The following is a 22,229-nucleotide window of genomic DNA, read 5'->3' as shown; positions in this document are numbered from 1 at the left end:
ATGCAATGTTTCTATGTTGCCTTTTGGTCACATATCTCCAAACAGTCTTCTTGCTGATAGAAATTCAGATTTCCTCTTTTTTTTTTATCCTTTCTGGCCCTACTGTAATCTTATTTTCGTTTTTTTTCTAAGTAAGCATGAATACTTGCTTTAGATCTAGAGTATTCTTTGTATACAATTTTTATGAATAACATTTTATGTTAACATAAAATTATTTGCATCTTCAACAATAATCCGTAAACAATGTAGATATGTTTGATTAATTTATCTTCAGAAATTGTATAATGGAGGTTTTTGGACCATGTGTTAATAGTATTTCCAAAACTTGCATTTAGACATTACAACACATTTAAATTTCATTGTGCTTTCTTGCATAATGACAATAGAATTCTGATTCTGAAATCTAATTATATATCACTTTATAAATATTCCATATTTGATAAGACATACAGCACTAGAAATTTGTGGGGAATTATATGAGACTTTATCTTTGAAAGCAAATAACAACACAGAAAAAGACGATATTATTCATTAGAATGAAATTGACTTATCTATAGTATGGCAATAAAGGTATTATACTGGTTATCATACTAAGTAATAAAATGAAGAAAAGCTAGTTTACACAAATGTTTGGGATCACTGGATGATTTATTGTTGATTTAACAGTAAACAGACAACCAGTACAAGTCAGAATCATTTTGTAAGACTAGAAGTACAATACTGCATCTGTTCAATCTAATAAAAGGAAATGCAACCCACGTGAAAATAGACATCATTTGCAAGCTGGTCCAATTTGGGTCACTGCATACAATAAAACAGCAGATATAAGTGAGAGGAAATGTAGGGAGGCAAAAAAAGACAAAAAAAACATTTCTTATATATATATATATATATATATATATATATATATATATATATATATATATATATATATATATATATATATAGTGCAATTAATACCTTGCATTTTTTTCTTCTCCCAGACCACTATAAATAAATCTAATCAGTTATATTAAAAACAAAATCTGGTTTATTAGGTCCACTCCAACCTGAGTTTTTACCTCATGGTTATCACATTTTAATAAATTCCTGTCAGACTTATAGCTAGAGCGGTGAGCTGAGATTAGGTCAAGATTAAGGTTAGACATAAACTGACGATAGGTAAAATCAGTATTGCATAGGAAGTCAATGAAAAGTTCTGTCAGTAGAGTCTCATTACAATAGTTGTACATGCTTATTTGTGTGGTATGACCTTATTATTGTTCTTTACTATGCATTTCTTACATTTATTGCTGTTAAAGACACCTACACTTCACTTATTTGGCTGTGGTTTTAAATAATAAAATCACACTAGTGTAAGACGAGCTAATGCACGGCTATTCTTTTGGCTTTGCTACAGTTTAACTCCATTTTCAAGACAATTTCAGAGAAATTCCAATAGGCAAATAGATACTTTATCAGTTCTGTAATGGTCATTTTTAGTATCTTTAACTATTTACCAGTTATATTACCTAGTGTAGGATTACAACTTTAAAGCTTTTTAATAAGTATCTGTGCAGGCTTCTATTTGAGCAAATTCTTCATTATCCTTATCGAAGAGCCTCTGTAGCCACCACCAAAGTGGTTCCAGTGATTCAGGTAATGGAAGAGTTGGTAAAGCTGGCTTCTTTGTGAAAAGCCTGGTGCTTGAGGAATCTTATCGTGATAAACAGAGTAAAAAGAGCTGTTGAAGCCACCAAACATCCCCGCAATAGCCAGTTCATACTCCGAATGGCCATAGAAGGAAGCTGGGTCAAAGATGACTGGGCCATCTGCGCATTCTGCCACGTTGCCTCCCCATAAGTCTCCATGGAGAAGGGAAGGGACAATCTCCACACTGGTGAAAAACTCAGGGATCTTCAGCTGTAACGAAGGGACACAGTGGGTGCATTGCATCGTCAGATAACTGAGGGTGTCACAAAGATTTAAGTAAATGCTCAAATAGTTTGGTGCACCTGTAGTTTAGCCCACAGCTCACGGGCCTCCCGATCCCCATACGATTTCTCCACCAAGTTCAGTTGGTACTGCAGCCTCTGCTGGGAATAAAACAGCACCCAGTCGCTCTGCCACTCATTTTGCTGTAGAGGTAATGAACAAAAACAATTAAAAGACTGTTACTCCAGATGTTTCCAGATGCATTATGTAGACACGCATTTTTACCTGTGCTATATATCCACAGCATGTATTTAAACCAAAACCAAATTTCTCAACAGGAGCCACCTCAGTCTGTCCTGCTCCTTTACCTAAAAAGGGCAACAATAAAAACAAACTCAATTCACAAATGCAAATTGAAAATAAAAAAAGGAACTCGGGTGCAACACAAACATGCTTTTAAACGCATTGTTGCCTGGTGCATATGCACTGAGGTAAATTTAAAATTAATTACCCACAGTTTGCTGCTCTTTGTTTTGTTTGTCCATCTGTCTTTTGTTGTGAAGGTGCAGATCTGCCAGCTGCTCTCCAAGCTGTTTTGAGTACCTGCTCAGTGGATTTGACAAATTTTAACCAAAGAAAGACGAAACCACAAACTTAAGTGTTTAAAAAAAACTGGACCGGTGCACCTCCATCAATTACAATGAAGTTTAAAGTTGTAATGTGTAATGCAATGTGACAAAATGTATAAAATGTGACTCTATTCCACACGGCACTGCAAATAGAAGGACAGAGCTCTCACTTGTTGAGGCTTTTCATGTCCAGGTGCTCCATCACAAACACGCAGCCTCCTGTGTCAAGCTCAATCACCTTCATCGGCTTTGGGACTTTGACAGTTTCTGTCTTTAAAATGGTTTCCAGGCTTGACATCTCCCCATCAAACATCAACTTGGCCTGTTAAGAAAAAAGAAGAAAAAGAGTAAACATAGTTGTTGAGCAGTGTCGTTGGACACAAGTTTCCTGTACATTCCAGGTTCACTGTATGCCGCAGTAGATAACTGCTGGAAAAATAACTGCACACCACAGCACTTCAGAGTTTAACAGCTGGAACTAATCATTTCCCCTGTTGTCTGAATTTGACGCAGATAGAAAACGGGAGACTAATCCAAATTAGACAACCTTTAGCAAATCAGAAAGTCACTATGATTTTTTTTTTTTTAATACCTCTGTTTTATGATTGATCTTTACAAACACTCTCCCATGATCAGTATCGTAACTCTGGCCCTCACTGATGCATCCACCGCCTGCGTGGCCAGTTGCCTTCAGCATGGTTGTCCCCAGCTCTTTCTTTAACTTAGCTTCCATGACGTTCTCCTGTGGTTTGTCCCGATAAAAGCACAAGACTAAAAACAGACAAATTTCGAATCCAACTGTTGGGTGGGGGAGCTCAGAGTCCGTCTCTGACAGCTTCCGTCGTGTGGACCGACGAGCACACCTGCTAGAGCACGAGAGGATTGTTTTGTTTCCGCATTATTTTTCGCAAATTACATTGTGACCAATCAGAGGCCGCTCTGACAGGATTGACCTTCGTCATCACCTATAGCGGTTAAGTTTCAGGATCACGTGAGCGTCACCATGGTAGCACGCATTAGCTTTATCCATGGGCAATTGCTTTACCTGCCACCTCCGCGCAGACAGACGCAAAATGGGCAGCAAACAAGTGTGCTTACTTCTTGGAGCAACTGGTGTTGGAAAGACTTTATTGCTTAAACGGCTACAGAATATCCTTTATGCTCGTCTGAATGTTTTTCTTTTTAATCTTAAGCTGGAAACTGGATAGGCTAATCGGCTAATATAGCTATTAGCCTGGTGTAAATGGGGTTTAAACGTCTTTCGACACGACGTGTTTAATCACTTAAGGTGTTTAATGAGACATAGTTTAAGAAGTAACTCATAAAACAACCGAATATGTTTTTACACGGGTGAAATTAAGCCATAGCAGTTGCTGCTTGGGTTATGTTTCCTTACAGATTTTGTTTAACGGATCAGTTTACATGGTTCATGTGAAGTAGACTCGCCTCCATCGACTCTTCCCACAGTAAGCATTTTTATATATGAACAGAGCGACACCACCCAAAGCTGGCCCAAGGTACAAGCAACCTTAGCGGCTGTTTAGGGAATCCATTCCAGCAGGTTTCACCTAAGATCACTAATATCACTGCAGGAGTAATGGTTTACAAAGGTACAAGTAGCGTATTTATGTCTTCTTGGTGCATTCAAATACTAAAGATCCACAAAGACCAATAGTAGAGCTGCATGTGTCCCATCATTGGCTTAATAAGATGTAAACCATCAGAAATGCTAATAAATAGTTTTTACATGTACGCATAAATATTCTGTGCAGTTGGAACAAAATTCTTAGACCTGTCACAAAATTAGGATTCATATAAACAGGTTTAAGATGCTGTTCAACAGAGCAAAACACTTAAGACAGCTTTTTTAATACCTGTGAGAGATATGTCTAAATGCCGTTGAACAGATCCCATGCTGCAAAAACGGAACAAAAAATAAGTAAAATGTTCTTGTAATGAGTGTAAATAAGATTATCTGACAATGGAATGAGTGTTTTCACCCCTAAAATAGGGCAATTAGTTATACTGCTTTGAAATAAGATGTAAGAGACATGTTGTTCCTATTTTAAGTGCAACAATCTTATTCCATTGGCAGAAAATCATATTTACCTGCTTAAGTCAAGAACAAATATGCTCATTTCAAGAAAGTGTTACTTACTTTTAGTTCCCTTTTTGCAGTGCAATAAACTAATGAATGTCCCAACCTAGTCATAAATCTTCTTAAAATGATCACTAGACAATTCTTGCACATAATCAAGACCCCTTCTGCAGAACAGTGACCTGTAAGCCACTCTGAAGCATGCCGTGGACAGCCTGGAGAAAGATTCAGGCATCTCCTGTGGTCAGATGAGAAAGGAACTAGAGTTCTTTGCACACAGAGATACTGCTAATTTGTGAAGAGAGGATTTAGAGGCTTACAACCCAAAGAACCCCCCCATCATCAGTGAAACATGGCAGTGGTTTCAGTTTGTCCAGAACTTGGAAGGCTCTTGTGAAGGTGCAAGCAATCATGAAAGGATATGTGAAGGAAAAGCAAACAGAAGCAGTCCACAGCCTCGTCCCCTAAATGAATATCCTCACTTTCCTAAAATAATGGGCTAAGTAATTTTTGTGACAAAAGTGATATTTTTACCTAAATCAACCTAATAAGGCATCAACATATTTTGTGTCTCCTGAAAAAAATGACATAAGCCATTATTTTAGGAACGTGGTGATATTAAAATGTAAGCATTCCAAAAGACACGGGATGTATAAAAAAAAAGTTAACACTTCATTTTAATAGTACTTAGGAAATACTTTATATGTTCATGGGGTTGGGTTGGGGGGCAGGGGGGTGGAGGAATTTTGACTGCAGTTTTGTATTCAAATGTTCAAATCTTAATCAGGAATCTTTATTGTCACTGTGTTACCATAATTATTCATTTGCTGAGGCGGACACCGGCTCAGAATGCTCACAATTACACATACACAAAACATATTTGTCCCAAACTTTTTTATGATTTATGATATTTAAAAACCAACAGTGAAACTGTTATGAGAAATAACAGTTGGAAGTTTCCATAATGAAAATCTGTGTGTGGGGCACCGTACCTACATTCTTGGGTCTGACAGCACCTAATCATCATTGTGTCAACACAGCGTTTATTCCTCTGCAGGTAGGAACCAACCTCACAGACCTGACCATGAAAAAGAAGAAGGTGACGGTGAGGGAAATTGGCGGCTGCATGGGCCCTATTTGGCCCAGTTACTTCCAGGACTGCTTCTCTGTCATCGTGCGGGCTTTGTATACACGTTGCATTCATTATTCATTTATTTTATTAACAATTGACTCTTTTCTTAGTTGGATTCTGTATTCTTTTTTTTGTATCTAGTTCATGGTGGATTCCGCCAACACCGTTCAGATATCCTCCTCCTGTATCCAGCTGCTGTCCGTGCTCTCTGCTGAGCCTCTGAGCAACGCTGCTGTGCTTATTCTCTTCAACAAGAGGTAAAAGATCCACATCAGTCCAGCTGAATTTGTTTTAAGATCTGATTTCACATCCTTGTGCCTCGGATTGAACTTGTTGAACTACGTCGCGTTGATTCCTGATTTTCCATTCCAACGTTTGCCAGGGATATGCCTTGCCTCATGAGCCTCACAGAGATAAAGTCATTGTTCAGAATGGATGACATCATTGCCTCGGCTCCGCAGCCTGTCACGACGCTGGAGGTCAGCGCCCGCTCTGGACAGGGTCTGCAAGAGGTGTTGAGCTGGCTGGAGTCCGTCACAGTCAAGTGAAATGCCTTTGATTTTTTTTTTTTTTACTGAGACATAGCTGGGAGCCTGGAGAAGCCTTATGGTCAATTACGTCAAGATTCTCGATCTGAAATAACGTTTAGGGCTGGACAACAGAAAAACTGCACAACATACAAAGAACATTGAAGAATATGTAAGACAGTTTTGTTAGGATACCTTTAAAAAGGGAGATTTGTAAAATTATTTGTTAGAAAAATTGTGTGATTTTGTGAAATGGTCATTGTGGCATTTGTACAGTGACGTCACTTTAGGTTTGATCTGCCAATTCTCTTTTATACGGCTCACTCCCACTAATTAGATTCTTGTCTGATAAGCAGTGATTAAACTGCAAGTTAGGAGTAAATATAATCTGATCTAAATAAGGCTGTGAATTTGTCTTTAACTGCTGCACTTTGGTTAGTTGTTTTGGGGTTGTTTTTTTTTTCATAAAATTGAAAAAAACAGTTTGACTTATCAGTGAAAATACTGTGCTTATAGAGAGCTTATCACTGGTTAATGAAACTAATTTTATCGACCTAACTTTGTGTATAATTAGAGTATTGATATGTCATCCCAACTACACTGCAAAAAAGGAACTTAAAATAAGTAAAATGTTCTTAAAATGAGTGTGTTTGTCCTTGATTTGAGCGGGTAAATAAGATGATTTGCCAATGGAATAAGATTTTTGCTCTTAAAATGGGAACAACTCATCTCCATCATCTTATTTCAAGTGCAGGATGTCTAATTATCTTATTTTAGGGCTCAAAATACTCATTCCATTGGCAAATGTTATTTACCTGCTCAAATCAAGGACAAATACACTAACTTTAAGAACATTTTACTTATTTTTAGATCCGTTTTTGCAGTGTAACTTTCAAAGATCTATGTAAGGAAATCAGTCCAAGAAAGACACCAAAAGAAGTACAGATGTTTCCAGAAACAATCAGAAGTAGTCACTCTGAGATACTGTGCTATGTAGAGAGTAGATCAAAATACTACTTCTCACTTTTATTTATAGACAAGAAAATTGAGCCCACTATGAAAAATCCAGACCTACATGAAGTTGCGCCAAGACCTGACGATTGACAACAAGTGTTGATAAAAGAGTGTAAAGAGGGAAAAATTATCACAAAAAAAGTAATTTCTGGTTTTAAGTCTTAAGTTCTTTCAACAGAACAATTACTTAAATCTCACACAAAAAGGGATTAATGGTTAAAAAGTTCACTACTTTAAAAACGGGTCGTCGACCTCTTTAGATCACTGAAACCTGCCTTCAGAGGAAGAGCACCGGCAACCTTAAGAGCTTGGATGAAAGCGATGACACTGTGTGTGGCCGAAGTGACCAGAAGGTGGAAGATGGTGCTCCAAATGTGAAACAGGTGCATCTCAAATTAATTGAATCTCACTGAAAAGTTTATTAATTAGAAAGCCATGTATAGTACAGATTGTTTAACATGCACAACGATATATTTCAGGTATTTTATTTCTGTAAATTTTGATAACAATGGCTTAGAGGTAATGCAAACCCAAAATAATATAACTAAATAAAAAAAAAAAAAACATTTTGTGCTCAATACTTGATCGGTGATTTTTTATTTTTTTTTTCCTTCCACACAACTTTTCAGCAATGTGCTGGCATACATTTCTCGGTGCCCAACCAGCCTTCCTAGCAGTGACCTTTTGCGACTTACCCTCATGGTGGAGAGCGTCATTGACAGTCTACTGAATAACTGTCTAATCAGCAGTCTTCCTCATGATCGCGTAGGCCGTTACTTGGTCATGACATAACATTTCTGTTTAAAGTGGTAGCAGTAAGCTATTATCATCAAAACAGAATAAACCCAAGAAACCATTTGAGATGTGTAACTGTGTTTCTGTAATTACTGAAATAAACGGATATGATTTATGAGATGCACCCATTTGTGGCAAATTGTTTTTCGTACTATTATCGGTGTTGGGGGTAGAGCATACATTTTTTTTATTTTTTTTATTTTTTTACCATTAGCTATGATTTTTAAATTATTTTTTTCTTGACTGGTGTCTGGAATGCTTTTATTTTATTACACTGTTGTTACCAATTCAGTGCAGCTGGGTTTATTTGTGACGTGAGGTTTACATGAGATTTGGAGGCGACATTAATTCTTTTTTAGGATTTTTCCCACTGAGAAATAATCGCAAAACAAAAACTTAAACAGTTTCTTTGTTCGTTTTTTTTTTTATTTTTTATTTATTGTTTTAATTTTGGATGATTACGGTGTGTTCTAATTCAATGTACTAATGAAAAAAATGAGAAAAAAAAAAGACTAAATGATTCTGAATGAAGAAAACCAGTTATACTGCTGTATTAGATGAGTTAGTGTTTAACAAGCAAATGGTCTTACATTCAGATGCTAACTTGCATACTGGAAATCCAAAGCGCAATGTGTATGTTCATTCCAGTCTTTTCCTCAAATTTTATATAAAAACCCAAGCAGTTCTGATTCACAGAAGCTTCATTGGTTAAATGAGTGGATGCAGGAGCGTTTTCAGGCTCTGAACATGTTCTCAAGTTGCCTGTTGGGAAACATCTGTCACGGACAACAGCGTAATATCAAAGTGTGCTTCGGTTGTTGTTTAACTTGTAGCCCATTAGTAAGAGTTCGACAGCTTTCATTGTTTTTTGTGAGGAGTAGAACTAGCTTGTGGCAATGCAAGGATTACCGTTTTGTACACTCGTAAAAAAAAAAATAATAATAATACGCTTTCCATACAAGTCTTTTGGGCTGCGGTTTGGTTTGCAAAATGAGCGTTATTCCAAGAGTGTACACTAATAGCATTTCCCCCATTTTCTAGCCCATGGTTTTCCAGTTGAGGGGGGGTTGGGGGGGGTCCTTACAGGAATGGGTTGACGTTGATTTGTGCAGCTTCCTCATCCTTGGCTGAGGAGAAGGGCAACAGAGGCTCGGGGAGCTTCATCGGCAGTTCCAGACCAGGCGGAGTGGGGTGGGTGAGCGACGAAGGGATGGCGGCACCCTGGTGGTTTGTAGGCAGGGGCAGAGAGGCACTGTACGGCAGAGAGGTGCTTTGGGGAACCGGAGAAACGAAGCTGGAGCTCATGTCCTTCAGGCTGACCTTCGGCTGCTCGGTTTGGAATGGATTGGCAGCTGCAGAAGCACCGGCACCTAAACCAAAAAAAAAAAAAAAAATGTATTATCGGTCTACGTTAAACGAGTGAGGACGTTTCTGTTAGGTGGGTTGTTCTAATTTCTTTTTTCTTTGTTGTAACAATGCCTCTTGGCAATAAAACGCACAAGGAAGATCTATTTCTGGGTTGAGCTCATGAAAAAACTGACAGCCACAATAAAGATGTGTGCAAGCAAGGCGGTCTACAAAGCCGACTCAGTTACATCAGTGCTGTCAGGACAAATGGGCCAAAAACTTGTGAAAGAATACACATCCATCCATCCATCCATCCATCCATCCATCCATCATAGGCGTTAAGCAAATAATAAATAATTTTGGTTATCCTAATGGACATAAAGCAAGGGAAATGTCTGAGTTGAGTCTTTTAATACAATATAGCTATATCTGATTTCACTGCAGCTGTGCAAACATCTGTAGTGCAAAATAAAAATACCTGCTAAAAACGGATTTGTGGTCATTGCTGAGGGGTTTGTGGGAATCAGCGCGTCCAGGTCTACCAAGGAAGCCGCTGTGGGCCCGAGGAAGGCCTCAGGCGTCCTGCATGAGCGAGCGCTGGCGAGGCTGTCTCTAAGACTGGACATATCAAGGAAGTCAGCGTTGTCCTCTTCTTTACCGTTAAGGTTCGCGTGACCACCGTACATGGCGTCATCGAACCGATCGGCGTCTAGCAGGAGAGGAAAGCAACACGGTCAGGGTGCGGCCTGCAGGAAACCTGCCGCAGGCTTGGCTGAAGAGGAGTGTTACCTGAAACGCTTGCACTCTGAAGTGGAGGTTCCCTGACCGCTGCTGCTGCTGCTGCTTGAGTCGCTGTTTTGTCCGACGGAACTAAGAACGGATCCACTCTGGTGGAGGCTGCAGACGAACCACAATTTATGACGGTTGTACTCATTTGTTTTCTTAGGGAGCATTAGCGTGTCCGAGGACCAACACTTACCAGATGTCCAGTCCTGGGCCCTGGGGATGGAGACGCTGTCTTGCACCGAATCCCAGGGGTACGCTGGCGGTTCCCACGGTGGTGGGGGGCTGTTGGAAGGTGGCACCATCCAGGGAGAATCAGCTCTCGGGACGTTGTCTGCATTTAACGAAACAGCAGTAAAACAATTTTAAAGAACGGTCAGTAAATAGGCATAAAATATTACCACCAACAAAGACTTAGAGTTTAGCCGACCAATATACATGAAAATGTATATTTGTGTAATATTATGTACAGATTACTGTGAAAGGATATGTTGCTACAATGGCTTTAAATACAGTACCTTGTAAAACTGTTCATGCCCTTGAAGCTTTTCCCATTTGGTTTTTTTCACATTTACATACATAAGTGTATATTATGAGGATTTTACGTAACAGATCGACATAAAGTAGCACATAGTTGTAAAGGGGAATGAAAGAGAGCCTTGGTTTTCAAACTGAAAATTTGGGAAGTGTGGCGTGCGTTTGGTTTCAGCTCCCCGATGTCAATACTTTAAAGGAGTTGCAGCTGTAACTTAAGTCATTTGTTTTATAGAGTAAAGCCCCTTTTACACTACACTACTCTTTTTTTAACCGTGCAGAGAACGGTCCGAGCACGGTAACTGAGATAACTATCGAGTGTAAATGGAAAGCAAACTGAACTGTGCCAGACACAACCGATCCGCGCTAAATCTAGACCAGTTTGATAGTAGGTCTCGGCACGGTTTTTCTCTGGCTCGGTTCTCAGATAACAAAGAGCGAATGAGCAGACCGCGTCATCTCCTTACAGTCAGCTGACTGATTTTGCGGTTTCATAAAAATACTAGCTTTCTTACCGTGCCACACGGTTTCCAGTGATGATTCTGCTTAGCAGTGTGATGAACCTCAACGTCTGTCATTGTTTCCTGCGTCTGTAAGCCCTGTTTAGACGTTCGTTTGTCTTATCCACTTCCCAAAAGCCGACTCTGTCAAGTAAATTTACCAAAGGTTGCCTTCTTCGCCTGACTCTCCGCAAACAACGACATATCACAATTATAACCAAACATAACTTCCTGAATGTTACGGGCGCCGCCAATTTTTATTTGCTTGATTCCCTCCTTCAAATCCTATAGAGCTGTAGTACCGTAGATCGTCACTAGGAGGCGAGGAACCGTGCTGGCGTGATGTGTAAACGGTCGTAAGAACCAAGCTCGGCACGGTTAACTGATCCAAGCTCGGTCCGAACATCGGCATGGATCGGTTAAATAGGGTAGTGTAAATGGGGCTTATGTCTCTACCAGCTTGCACAGCTGAAGACAGAAATGTCTGCCCTTCTTTGCAAAATAGCTCAAGCTCAGTCAGATTAGATCGGGGACCATCTGACACCAATCAAGTATTGCCGCTGATTCTCGTCTGGATCTAGGTCTCGACTTTTACCGTTTTCTCTAGGTTAACACATTTTTACGCTTTGATCTTAAACCATTGTGGGTTTGGCTCAACATTTAGCGCTGTTGTCCTCCCAGGAAGTCAACCTACGGCGACAAATCGTGTTTCTCTTTGTCACAATCAAATGTATCAGTTGTGGTCTTATAGAAAACTGGACTGCAATGCTTTGGTCTAAATTCCTCATTAATTGACCCCTACGTTCCCCTTTTATACGCCTGTTCTTAGGTGCGTCTGAGAGCAACTCGTTTTAATGTCTCTTTAAAATGTAAAGCAGGCACCTCACACCCTGCCCCCCAGGGGGGATAGACAGTGCACCCCAATCGGCTATTTTTGGGGTACGATAGAGAGACATTGTAACAAACAACCGATGACTTGTCCAAAATGAAGGATGCCGAAGCTGCAAGCGGATAACAAAATCGCTCCGAGAAAAAAAAAAAAAAATGGCGAAAGCGGACTGATATGCTGGAAGTCCGTGACCTTGTTTAGCAGTTCTGCAGCAAATATTGTGGCATTAATAGTTCAAACATCAAATATTCGCACAGATCCTGGACAAACTACGTTCAACTTTTCCGCACTCTTAGAGACTCCAAGTATACAACAAGGAGTTAAAGTGGATTTTGCATTAAATATCCCCTTTTAATTCTGTTACAGCCTCTAACAGGTTTTCTTCCAGGATTGCCCTTATTTAGCTCCATCCATCTTCAACTGACCTCAACTCTAACCTGCAAAACAAAAGCAACCCCAAGCATGATGCTGCCACACCCCATGTTTAACTGTGAGGGAAGTGTACACAGTTGGATTTCTGCCACACACAGCATTTTGCATTCAGGCCAGCAAGATTTCCTACAAGCTTGCTGTGCTGCGTGGCTTTTGGCCAACACCAATTTGGAGCTTTCTGTCCACAATAACCACCTTCTTAGCACTTTTCCATAAAATTCAGATTTGTGGCGTGTGTGATTTATAGTTGTCCTGCCACAGATTCCTCCACCTGAGCTGTGGATTTCTGCAGGTCCTCCAGAGATACGGCGAGTTACTGCTCTCCTCGCTCGGCCTCTCGGGTTAGCCATGTCTTTGTAGGCTTGCAGCTTTGCCACACTCTTTCCGTTTTGTGATGATGGGTCGAGCAGCGCCCTATGACATCTCCAAAGCCCGTAATACTGTTTTAACTTCTCTGTGGCCCCTTCAGCTTTGTTCCTTGGTCTTCATGATGCCTGCTTATTAAATGACGCTCTCTGACAAACCTCTGAGGTCTTCCCAGAACATCTGGATTCATACTGATTGAATTACACACGACTCAAATCTATTTGCCTATTAAGGTGAATTCTGAAGGCTGAAGAAAAAGACACGCACCACTGTTCTCCCGCTTTGTAATGATGCACTACATCGTGTCGGTCCATCACATAAAAACACCCAATGAGTGCTTCTTTTTGGTTAAGTGTAAGTATAGTCAAGGCTCACCCATGGAGTCCCAGGGGTCTGGGGCCCCAGCTGCCGTCCGGTGTGAAGCACTGTCCCAGCGAATGTCACTGGGAGGTGGCTCCACTGGTACCGCAAAAATGTCAACCAGGTCCATGAAGGCCGTCTGGGGGAAGCAAACCAGAGAAATAAAGGGGTGTTAGACTGGCTTCTTATTTCAGAACACTTTTGATGGGTTATTTCACGCGTTTTGACTTTTAATTAATGGTAAGCAATATGGAATCAGGATTAAAGCTAAAAGCTTTACTTTTCCCTGCATTTCGCGCTTGCTCTCCTCCAGAGCTTTTCGGAGGTCAGACTCGTCATCTACCCGGCGAGTGAGCTGCTCCTAAAAAATGGATACAGACACATGGAGGCCTCTGAGCATGACGGCTTTCGGCAAAAATACACATATTGTCACGTTGGGCCATATTTATGGCTCCGAATCAGCCCGAGGCAGCCCATGCACACAGTTGGCACAAACTAGAGAGCTTATATGGGAAATGCAACCAAAAAGTCATATTTTTAAAACCTTAAAAAGGTTAATAAGGGGGTTAAAGTTGGCTGAAAGTCAAGTTGCATGGACTACCTGCTGGTGCTCCTCCTTGCTGAGGCTCAGGGCTAATTGGAGCTGGGCGTCCTCGTCCAGTTCCAGGGCGGGCGCAGGTGCACGCTTGACTGGCTGTAAGAGGGGGGGGAAACCGTGTTATAAATTACCATCAAAGCAAAAACAAAGCTCGGACGTCCTGTTTGTTAACTCCGCATGCAACCTTACTGAAGAAGCATTCAAATAAAAGTGAAGGGCTCAATTCATTAGAAGAAATCTAGTGGTTAGTTATATAGAAGGATGAGTCTGGAGGGGGTTAATCTTTGGAGAAATGTGTCCTTGTCCAGTTTAAAAAGCGATTAAAAGATGGGTGTTATGAACCAGATCTATGGGGGAGGGCGAGGGGGAGGGGGGGGGGGGGGTAGTGCATGGAGTTGGTTGTTGCAGAGCAACAGATGAAGTGCTGCAAGGCAAAGGCAGGCTCATCCCTGCTCCAGGTTTACTTTTACCTTCTGGGCCTCCTCTTTGCTGAGTCTCATAGCGATCTGGAGCTGAGTCTGTTCATCAATGTCCACTGTGGGAGGTGGCTAGAGTCAAGCAGGAATGATTAGGAGGAAGACCGATCAAAGGGAGACGTTCCAAGCATGCTATTGCTGAGTTCACTGGGGAAATCATTTGACCTTTTTGCAATAATAAAAGTTGGGTATTTATGTGCAAAGCTGGTACAAAGAGTAAAAACATGCGCCGTTTGATTCTGGCCTAGGGTGTCGTGGTAGAAACAAGCAAACACACGTTAGAACTGAGCGAGCAAAAGTCTGAAACTCTGCCCTTGCCATGAGGACTAATGCAGAGTGTGGGTCTCCAGGAGCGGATCGATGCACATTTCCTGTTCGGCCTCTCGCATTACTCATTCTTCAGCGTCGCTCGCACTGATTGGCCAAAGTGCCATCCCTTAACGACACGCAATTGCATCATTTTCATCTCCAGACGAAAAGGCAGGAGAACGGAGCGAGCCGGAGACGTTTAATGTTTTACGAGGGTGGAGCGATTTTAGAAGGCAGCGCGGCTGAGAAATCTCTTTCCGTCGGACGCGTGTGCTGGAAAGGCAGGAGTTTTGTACCCAGCTGGAGTGCAAGTGTGTGTGTGTGTGGGTGTGGGTGTGTTGTGTCCTTTTGAGATACCTTTTCACTTTCTTCTCGGCTCATAGCCAGAGCCAGCTGCAGCTGCAGCTCCTCTTCTCCAGTCGACCCTGGAATGGCTTGTTCGAGATCCGGGTCGAGTCGCGACGAAGGGGCGGCTGCGAGGCAGGCAATAAGGACAGAAAAAGAGCAAAGAGATGTGATTTTCAACGAGGAATTGGGAACATTTGGTTGGAGGTAGAAAGATTTTCAGATGGAAAGAGATGGAGAAATAAGAAGAAGAAATAAAAGCAGAAACACCACAGGCTGATTTTTTAAGGTCAGGAAAGAGGCAGCTCTGTTGTTGCATGTTAATTTTCCACCGCCTCTTGTTTAGGGCCTTAGCTGGCATGGCTCGCCACAGCCTGCCCAATTCTGCCTGGGCTGAAAACAATGGCGCTGCTGTGTGAAGAGCCGCGGTTGCTGGTGGGGGAGAGGAATGGATGCGTTGGATTTGGAGTTGGGCCCACCTTATTACCCCCGAAATCTTCTGAGACGGTCGCAGGATGCATGTGGTTGATTGGGGGGAACTGACTGAGGAAGGCCAGGCGGTACACCGGCCTCGGGTGCCAGGCTGTGGGTCACTGGGCTAAAATAGGAAAGTAGGCCGCGTGCTGGCAAACGGAGATTTGTGAAAGCAGTCGCTTCCAGGGAGCCGCTCCCCAATATCCCCAGTCAGATCTGAATTACTCGCTGGGAATGAACTCCCTAACCCTTAGATCATCCTTCAGCTGCAAGGATTTGGCAGGTGAAGACAACGAATAGATGGATAAATGGATTTCAATTTGGGGGGGGGTCCAACGCCTAACATTTCTAAAGTGCGGTATTGTTAAGCATATTCTGCACAAAACAAACCTCCTTGTAAGCATCACTCAAACCCAAAAGCCTGAGGGCCTGAATAGGTACGCAAGGAATATCTAAAGATGGTCTGGAAAAAAGGAAAGTAAGAGGACACATCTGTGTTCATGAAATCAGCTGAAGAAATCCCTGTGGAGCAAGTTAGTGTTTTATGAAACCAAAGCTCTGCTACCAACACCCTCTATAAACGCCATGAAGACCTCACCAATGCCGAAGTATAATTGTTATACCGCAGAAAAACATGTTTACAAAAGGGATTTCGGTTTTCACATCGTGTGGTTTGAGCTGTTTGCAGTAGCTGATAAATCAGTGTCGTCAAGGTTTTTCTTTACCGAGTGTAAAGCCCAAATCAAGTTAAGTCACTGAACCACCAGAAACAGAAACCATTGAGAGGAAGAAAGTCTGTGTTTGAATAATCATCGTTTTTAAGACCTCGTTGGCCCTGAATCAGTATTCATCCCACTGTCGTCTGCATATCTGATAAAGTCTTAGGGAGGTTTTTTTTTTCTTTCAGTTTTCCTTTAAAATGCAACATACATCTATTTCTATCCCTTTTTCAAAAGTTAAATATATATAGAGGTTGAACATATTTTACTCTGGACTTTCTTAAAAGCAATCTGTTATGCTTGTACCAAATTTTTGTAATAAAAAAATAAATAAATTTAAAAAAAAAGACTACAGTTACAACTCCAAAGCTTTTTTTATGTTACTGAAGTCAAAAGGAAGATTTATTTTTAAACTATTGAGCTAATTATGAGACTATGAGATAAAAAAAATATATATTTAAAGAATGTTGAAGGCTAAAAGGTAAAAACATAATAAAATTACATTAATAATGTATTAGGCTACTAAGTAAGCTTCACCTGAAGTTCCTGTTGTAGCTTTATTCTAACGCAAAGGGTATCATGCAAAAGCTGTCAAACATTTATTCGCCCATTATCTACATTTGGTGCCGAGGGCATGGTTTTGTTTGCATAAAAGATAAATACTTAAGCGATCTGACTAAGGTATTTACAGTGCCTCATACCGCTGGGAGTGTTTTTATACAATAGACCAACAGGAAGGAGGAGCACATAATTGTGAATTAGAAGAAAGGCGAGACAACAAATAAAAATAATACTAATTCGTACACAAAACAAACATAAAAAGCTTGGCTTTTATCTGCGTTTAGCCTGCTTTACTCTATCTCTGAATAAAATCCAGTGCAACCAACTGCCTTTAGAAGTCTCTCTACAGGGATACTATCAGTGACGAATTTCACAAATCAGCCCTTTATGGAAGAGTGGCAAGGAAAATCTATTTCTATTTTTTGCAGTGTTCCACAAGCAATGTCATGAGCACAGCGAGAACGTGTTCTGGAGAGATGAGACCAAGACTGAACCTTCTGGCCTACATACGAAACGATACGTTTGGTGGAAAACTAACACGGCACATCTGCCTGTACATACCGTTTCTACACTGACGGGTCGGTGGAACTACTTCTTCAACCAGGGAAAGAAAAAGCTTATTAGATTTGATGGGAGGTTAGGGTGGCGCTAAATACAGGGAAAACCAGGGCGAAAACCTGTTTAAGACAGCAAGGAAGTTGAGACTGAGGTAAAGGTTCGGCTCCCAGAAGGACAATGACCCTTAACTAAGAGCCAGAGCCAATATAATGCTTCTAGAGCAGGGGTGTCAAACTCATTTCTATATAGGCCCACTTTGGCGTCATGAAGTCTTTAAAAGGGCCAGTTGCACGTGTATAGACGATACTTTTCATTTCATAATTTCATTCCAGTTCACATAGAAGTATAAAAAAATGCACAGTTACATAAAAGTAGCAACCTTAGGCCCAGTTTATTTACCTGACTCCGCCAGATAGATTTGCTCCGCATATCCATCTGGAAACCTTCCGTTGAAGTAATTTTGGGAAGGGGCGAAAATACTGGTTAGCTGATTGGCCTATGTTGGTGATAGACGGGCCAAATGAACCAATCAGATTCGTCGTCGCTCTGTTACGAGCGACGACGAAAACACAACCACAAGCCAAGCTACTCTTGCTGCTGCAGGTAAAGGTTCGTTAGCTCAGCAAAGAAATACTCTAATTCCGATAAAACTTGCTCAATAGCCATGCTAACGCTAGTTTCATCGGCTGAAGCCGCCATGTTGTTTAGACTGAACTGTCGCGCTTCTCGTTGCGTCACACTTCAACCCGCCTCAAAGCCAACGCTGATTGGACTTTCGTTTGGTGAACTGCTCCAAATTTTCTTTAACGGAGAGTAGCCAGACTGATCTGCGAGTGAAACCTTGAAAGCTCGCGAGATCAGGATGGTCTCACGAGGCTACCAGTTTATACAGCTTATCTGCAAAAAAAGTTGATATTGGGGTTAGTTACACTTACAGGAGGCACAGTTTTAGACACTTTAAAAGGATATATGCTTCTACTTTATGACATGAAGTGCCTTTTTTTTTTTGAGGGCCGGATAATTTTTCTTTGACGGGCTGGATTCGGCCCTCGGGCCTTGAGTTTGACACCTGTGTTCTACAGCATAGCACACCCAGCTCTTGGGTAAAAGTCCAGGGATGAATCCAAATGTGAATCTGAAAAGATTGACTGGAAATTGATATTCAGGGATCCATTCCATCTGACTGATTTTGAGGCTTTGTTGCAAAGAAGAAAAGGCAAACATTGGAGTCTCTTGATGAATTGAAAGGTGGCTCTGAAGAGTAAGTGACTCAGGGTGGCTAAATATAAATGAACATCAAACTTTTCCGGGGGAGGGGGTTACATTGAAACCATCTATTTAATTTCACTCCACTTCATAATCAAGCTCAACTTTGTGTTTGGCCTGTCACATGCCATCACAATGACACAAATGGACGTTTCTCTTTTTCTTTTTGTTCTCAGTCGAACTAAATCTGAACGCGTTCAATGGGTCTGAATACTTCTGCTTGGCACCGTATGTCGCCTAACCTGAATTACGGCAGCACTGTCACCGCCGTTGTGGCTTCATATCTGAGGGACAGCCGCTGGGCACCCCCCCCCTCCCACCCACCCCCGGTCCTTTGTCAATCCAGTTTGGCTGACCTGACGGTTAAAGTGAAAGAAAGGAATGCGGACGTCCAACTGTGATGGGAGAGCATGGCTGACGTTTTAGCATAACAAGGGGAGCGAGTGCTTCATCGATACGTCACCGGGGTGTTAAACATCGCCCTGGGATGCTGCTATCAGAGTAGAATCGATCGGACCGCGGTAAGGATTCACGCGAGAAGACGGCAGAAGGGAACGCGTGCTTTCGACATTTGCCCAGCAAATAAAAGCATCCATCTGATTAAGTTTTGACTCGTCACATGCGCATTCCTCAACGACAGGTCCCACGCTGCTGCAGGACAAAAAAATTCCAGGTATCATTCAGGTCGGCATTTACCCGGTTATGTAACATCTCAAGGTAAGTCACGCTCGTCGTTTCGTGAAGGGTCGGCGCTACTCACAGCTGAACGACGGCGACCCCGCGCATCTGTTCACAGTGGCGTCCTCACAGTGGCGTCCTGTGTATCCGGCGCCGCTTCTCCCCACCCGTGACTTGGTCTTCTGTGCCTGGCTCCTCTCGCTCTTCAGCTTGCCGTCGTCCTTCAGCAGGGCCACCAGCCGCTTGGCCTTCTCCCGGATGTGGATGCCCTGGTCGTGCCCGTCCCGGTCGATGTACTGGAAGTCCTTGAGCGTCTGAATGGTGTGGATGTTGTCCCGGCACAGTTTGGGCACGCGCTCGGAGCCCGTTTTGACCAGGTAGTCCAGGAGCGTGAGCGCCTTGTAAACGTGGCGCCAGTTTTTGCCGTGATCGTTCAGCCTCTTGAAAACGATTCCCATGACTTCGGTGAAAGCCACCACGTTGAAGGTCAAGTCTGAAATTTCAGCCATGAGAGTGGCTGAGGGCCCCCAGGGGTCGTTGGAGGTGGCCTCTCGCACCTTGATCTCTGCCTCCGTGTAGTTGTTGACCATGTTTTTCATCTGCCGGCGAAGCGACGAGCTCTGCATGGTTGCTGCCGGGTTTCACGTGCGACAAAGGGGAAAAAAAAATAATAATCGAACAGCAGGACAGCCCCGCCGCCTCGGACGAGGGAAATGCTCAGTTCAGCGGAGAAACGCGGGAAAGTCGCCACAGCCTGGCAACTTTGGTGATGTCCACAACTTCAACGATGGTCCTGCTGGAAAGAATAAAAAAAGACGTTTTATTTAATATTTTGCATTGTTAGCATGCCGATCACACTGGATTCACACAAATGTAACACATTTTGGTGTCTTTATAGGTTAAAAGCACCTGAAGTGTCGCAATTGCGATGAAAAGGGCACATGGATAAAACTCGCCATGAAACAAAGCACCTGTGATCAATTTTCCCTGAAGCTACTTTAAAAGGATTAACTATACACTCTTCTTTTCTTGACACTCCTAATAATAACCCCATTGAAGAGAGGACTACACAATGTGCTGATATAAGAACCTGTGATTTACCTCTGAGTGTTATCAGAAAAGGGGAGGAACCGATCCTCCCTGTTGTTCTAGCTTGATTGCATCAGAGCAGCAGATATAGGGTTACAGCTTCCGATGATTCAAAAACTTGAACAAAGTGGCTAAACCTTACAGGTTGTTTTTTTTTTTTTTTTTTTCCTGGAACTGAGACTGTTTTGTCTAAACTGATCAGGTTTAATAAACACGGGCAAAAACAGCTCGTTCTGACAGAACTGCTCTGTAATTTTGGTCAAGGGTCCTATTGGTCTGAGTGAAAGATCACAAACCTAAATGAGATGTTTTACACGATTTTTTTTTTTTTAAAAGGCATAAAAAATACGATTAATAAGATCAAATGGAGGGAAGTTGTGGAAATAGCTGCACAACATGCCTTAAAATCTGGCTTAAAGCGACCCTGTCTCACAGAGAAGCTGCTCATCAAAGCTAATAAAGTGGAAAAATCATCTTTTAATATACATAGTAACAAAGAAGCAGCCTTCATAACAAGATCAAAGCATTTAAGAGACAGGTAAACACTCTCTCTGGCCTAATTTGACATCTAAATTGGGTTCTTCTGTCTAAATTAAAATGTATTAGAGGCGGATCTGGCACCTCAGACATTCCCGTCTCAAAACGCAGTGAAACTAAAAGGCTCTGTGTGAGTTTAAATGTTGAAATAGGAAAACGGGTTCTTTCCTCTGACGCCCATGAAGTGGACTACGCAGAAATCTCGTGTGAAGCCATAGGTTTTCCCAACAAACCTCATCGTTCGGCAGCAAATCAAGAATCCCTCCTAAAAAAAAAATCAGGCCGACGTGCTCCCCAGCGCCAAACAAACGCGTAGCGACGTTTCAAACCCGACTTATTTGTCCTTTCTGTCCCAAACCAGGACGTCTGATTGGTGCCATTGTTGCGTCATGTGGGACGATCGCGTAGGTGAAAGTATGGGACGGTGACTCAGCTATATGTTTCCGAGTTTAAAAAAGTTAAAACGCCGACAAAAAAAAAAAAAAAAAAACAACAACCGCAGAGCAAAAGCCACGAAGACCTAGTTAAATCCTCCCATTCCTCCCCTCTCTTACCTTCATGTCATAGCGCGTCAGCAGGGTCCCAACTTGGGGAGGATTTAGGTGGAAGCAGAGAGGTCCCCGCCTCTCCACATATCCCGTAGCTGGCCGCCGGACAGGGAACACCTAGAATGGGTGTTTAAAAGCGCAGCACTCGGAAATAAAGTAAAGCTGAACACAATGGCTCGTTTTCAAACTAAAGTTGTGTGTGCATTTCGCAAATCCGGGCTCTTGGTTTGCGCACGCACGCACAAACACGGCAGAGAGACGCGCGCACAGTGAGAGAGAAAAAAATGGATGGAGAGTAGAGAGGGGAGGGAGAGAGGGAGGAGGAGTGCTCGGTGCATGCAGAGTCAGACTTAACCCCTTCGTGGCCTGCAGGAGAAGCCTCTGGTCTGATTGGAGCAGGTGATCATGCTGAGGAATCCCAGTCAAAAACGAATTAAGTAGCAGGGGTGTCTCTAGAAAGTGGCCACGTGGGGCCCACTAACCCGTTATGCATCTGTATAGATTGGAACATGAACTATGGAAAAGTTATTTCAAAAGGTGCATGGCACAAGTTTTGAAGTTAAATTGCATTTATTTTCCTTCCCATACATACCCTTATGACGTTTAACATGAGTTATCCATTATTTACGCAGTTGCCTCTGTAGCGGGGTCACCAAGTATCCCCCTAGGACCACATGTGACGCCCCTTGAGCAGACCAGATTTAGCAGGGGGGCACAGAACAAAAGATTGGGGGGGGGGGGGGGGGGGGGG

At 42.2% G+C, this 22,229-nt stretch overlaps 3 protein-coding genes across 7 annotated transcripts; 1 reads left to right on the top strand and 2 right to left on the bottom strand.

Moving 5' to 3' along the window:
• Positions 1-1,408: 1,408 nt before the first annotated feature.
• Positions 1,409-3,454, bottom strand: fn3krp (fructosamine 3 kinase related protein). 2 transcript variants are annotated; one of them, XM_021320753.2, is made up of 6 exons: positions 3,136-3,454; positions 2,782-2,865; positions 2,430-2,517; positions 2,200-2,282; positions 1,995-2,117; positions 1,409-1,902 (listed from the first exon to the last, which is right to left on the bottom strand). In XM_021320753.2, the coding sequence occupies exons 1-6, from the start codon at positions 3,274-3,276 to the stop codon at positions 1,564-1,566; spliced, it is 858 nt and encodes a 285-aa protein (XP_021176428.2). In that variant the 5' UTR covers positions 3,277-3,454; the 3' UTR covers positions 1,409-1,563. The 2 variants fall into 2 exon arrangements, with proteins under 2 accessions (XP_021176428.2, XP_012726503.2); XM_012871049.3 differs by having other exon boundaries at positions 2,426-2,517; positions 2,714-2,865; positions 3,136-3,450.
• Positions 3,455-3,544: 90 nt separating this feature from the next.
• Positions 3,545-6,440, top strand: arl16 (ADP-ribosylation factor-like 16). Its single transcript, XM_012871050.3, has 5 exons — positions 3,545-3,692; positions 3,954-4,009; positions 5,699-5,815; positions 5,915-6,030; positions 6,156-6,440. The coding sequence occupies exons 1-5, from the start codon at positions 3,572-3,574 to the stop codon at positions 6,319-6,321; spliced, it is 576 nt and encodes a 191-aa protein (XP_012726504.3). The 5' UTR covers positions 3,545-3,571; the 3' UTR covers positions 6,322-6,440.
• An 874-nt stretch (positions 6,441-7,314) lies between these two features.
• epn3a (epsin 3a) lies at positions 7,315-21,769 on the bottom strand. 4 transcript variants are annotated; one of them, XM_012871039.3, is made up of 11 exons: positions 21,485-21,769; positions 19,387-20,100; positions 15,061-15,176; positions 14,389-14,466; positions 13,922-14,014; positions 13,601-13,681; positions 13,336-13,459; positions 10,436-10,573; positions 10,246-10,353; positions 9,935-10,165; positions 7,315-9,479 (listed from the first exon to the last, which is right to left on the bottom strand). In XM_012871039.3, exons 2-11 carry the CDS (start codon positions 19,928-19,930, stop codon positions 9,190-9,192), a joined length of 1,803 nt encoding a protein of 600 aa, XP_012726493.2. In that variant the 5' UTR covers positions 19,931-20,100; positions 21,485-21,769; the 3' UTR covers positions 7,315-9,189. The 4 variants fall into 4 exon arrangements, with proteins under 4 accessions (XP_012726493.2, XP_012726494.2, XP_012726495.2 ...); XM_012871040.3 differs by having other exon boundaries at positions 19,387-20,097; XM_012871041.3 differs by lacking the exon at positions 21,485-21,769 and adding an exon at positions 21,164-21,415.
• Positions 21,770-22,229: the final 460 nt, after the last annotated feature.

The sequence above is a fragment of the Fundulus heteroclitus genome, chromosome 16, assembly GCF_011125445.2.
Source record: "Fundulus heteroclitus isolate FHET01 chromosome 16, MU-UCD_Fhet_4.1, whole genome shotgun sequence".
NCBI classification, from domain to species: Eukaryota; Metazoa; Chordata; class Actinopteri; order Cyprinodontiformes; family Fundulidae; genus Fundulus; species Fundulus heteroclitus.
The sequence above is the reverse complement of the archived record's forward strand: the minus strand, read 5'-3'. Positions and strand labels throughout refer to the sequence as shown.

Coding starts and splice junctions, on each gene's coding strand:
- fn3krp (XM_012871049.3), bottom strand. CDS start 3,276: ATGGAAGCTAAGTTAAAGAAAGAGCTGGGGACAACCATGCTGAAGGCA. Junction 2,118..2,199: donor GCTGTGGATATATAGCACAG/GTAAAAATGCGT, acceptor TTACCTCTACAG/CAAAATGAGTGGCAGAGCGA. Junction 1,903..1,994: donor AGCTGTGGGCTAAACTACAG/GTGCACCAAACT, acceptor CCTTCGTTACAG/CTGAAGATCCCTGAGTTTTT.
- arl16 (XM_012871050.3), top strand. CDS start 3,572: ATGGGCAATTGCTTTACCTGCCACCTCCGCGCAGACAGACGCAAAATG. Junction 3,693..3,953: donor ATTGCTTAAACGGCTACAGA/ATATCCTTTATG, acceptor ATTTTGTTTAAC/GGATCAGTTTACATGGTTCA. Junction 4,010..5,698: donor CTCCATCGACTCTTCCCACA/GTAAGCATTTTT, acceptor ATTCCTCTGCAG/GTAGGAACCAACCTCACAGA.
- epn3a (XM_012871039.3), bottom strand. CDS start 19,930: ATGCAGAGCTCGTCGCTTCGCCGGCAGATGAAAAACATGGTCAACAAC. Junction 15,177..19,386: donor GGGGTCGCCGTCGTTCAGCT/GTGAGTAGCGCC, acceptor CCTGCCTCGCAG/CCGCCCCTTCGTCGCGACTC. Junction 10,354..10,435: donor GGCCCAGGACTGGACATCTG/GTAAGTGTTGGT, acceptor GTTCGTCTGCAG/CCTCCACCAGAGTGGATCCG.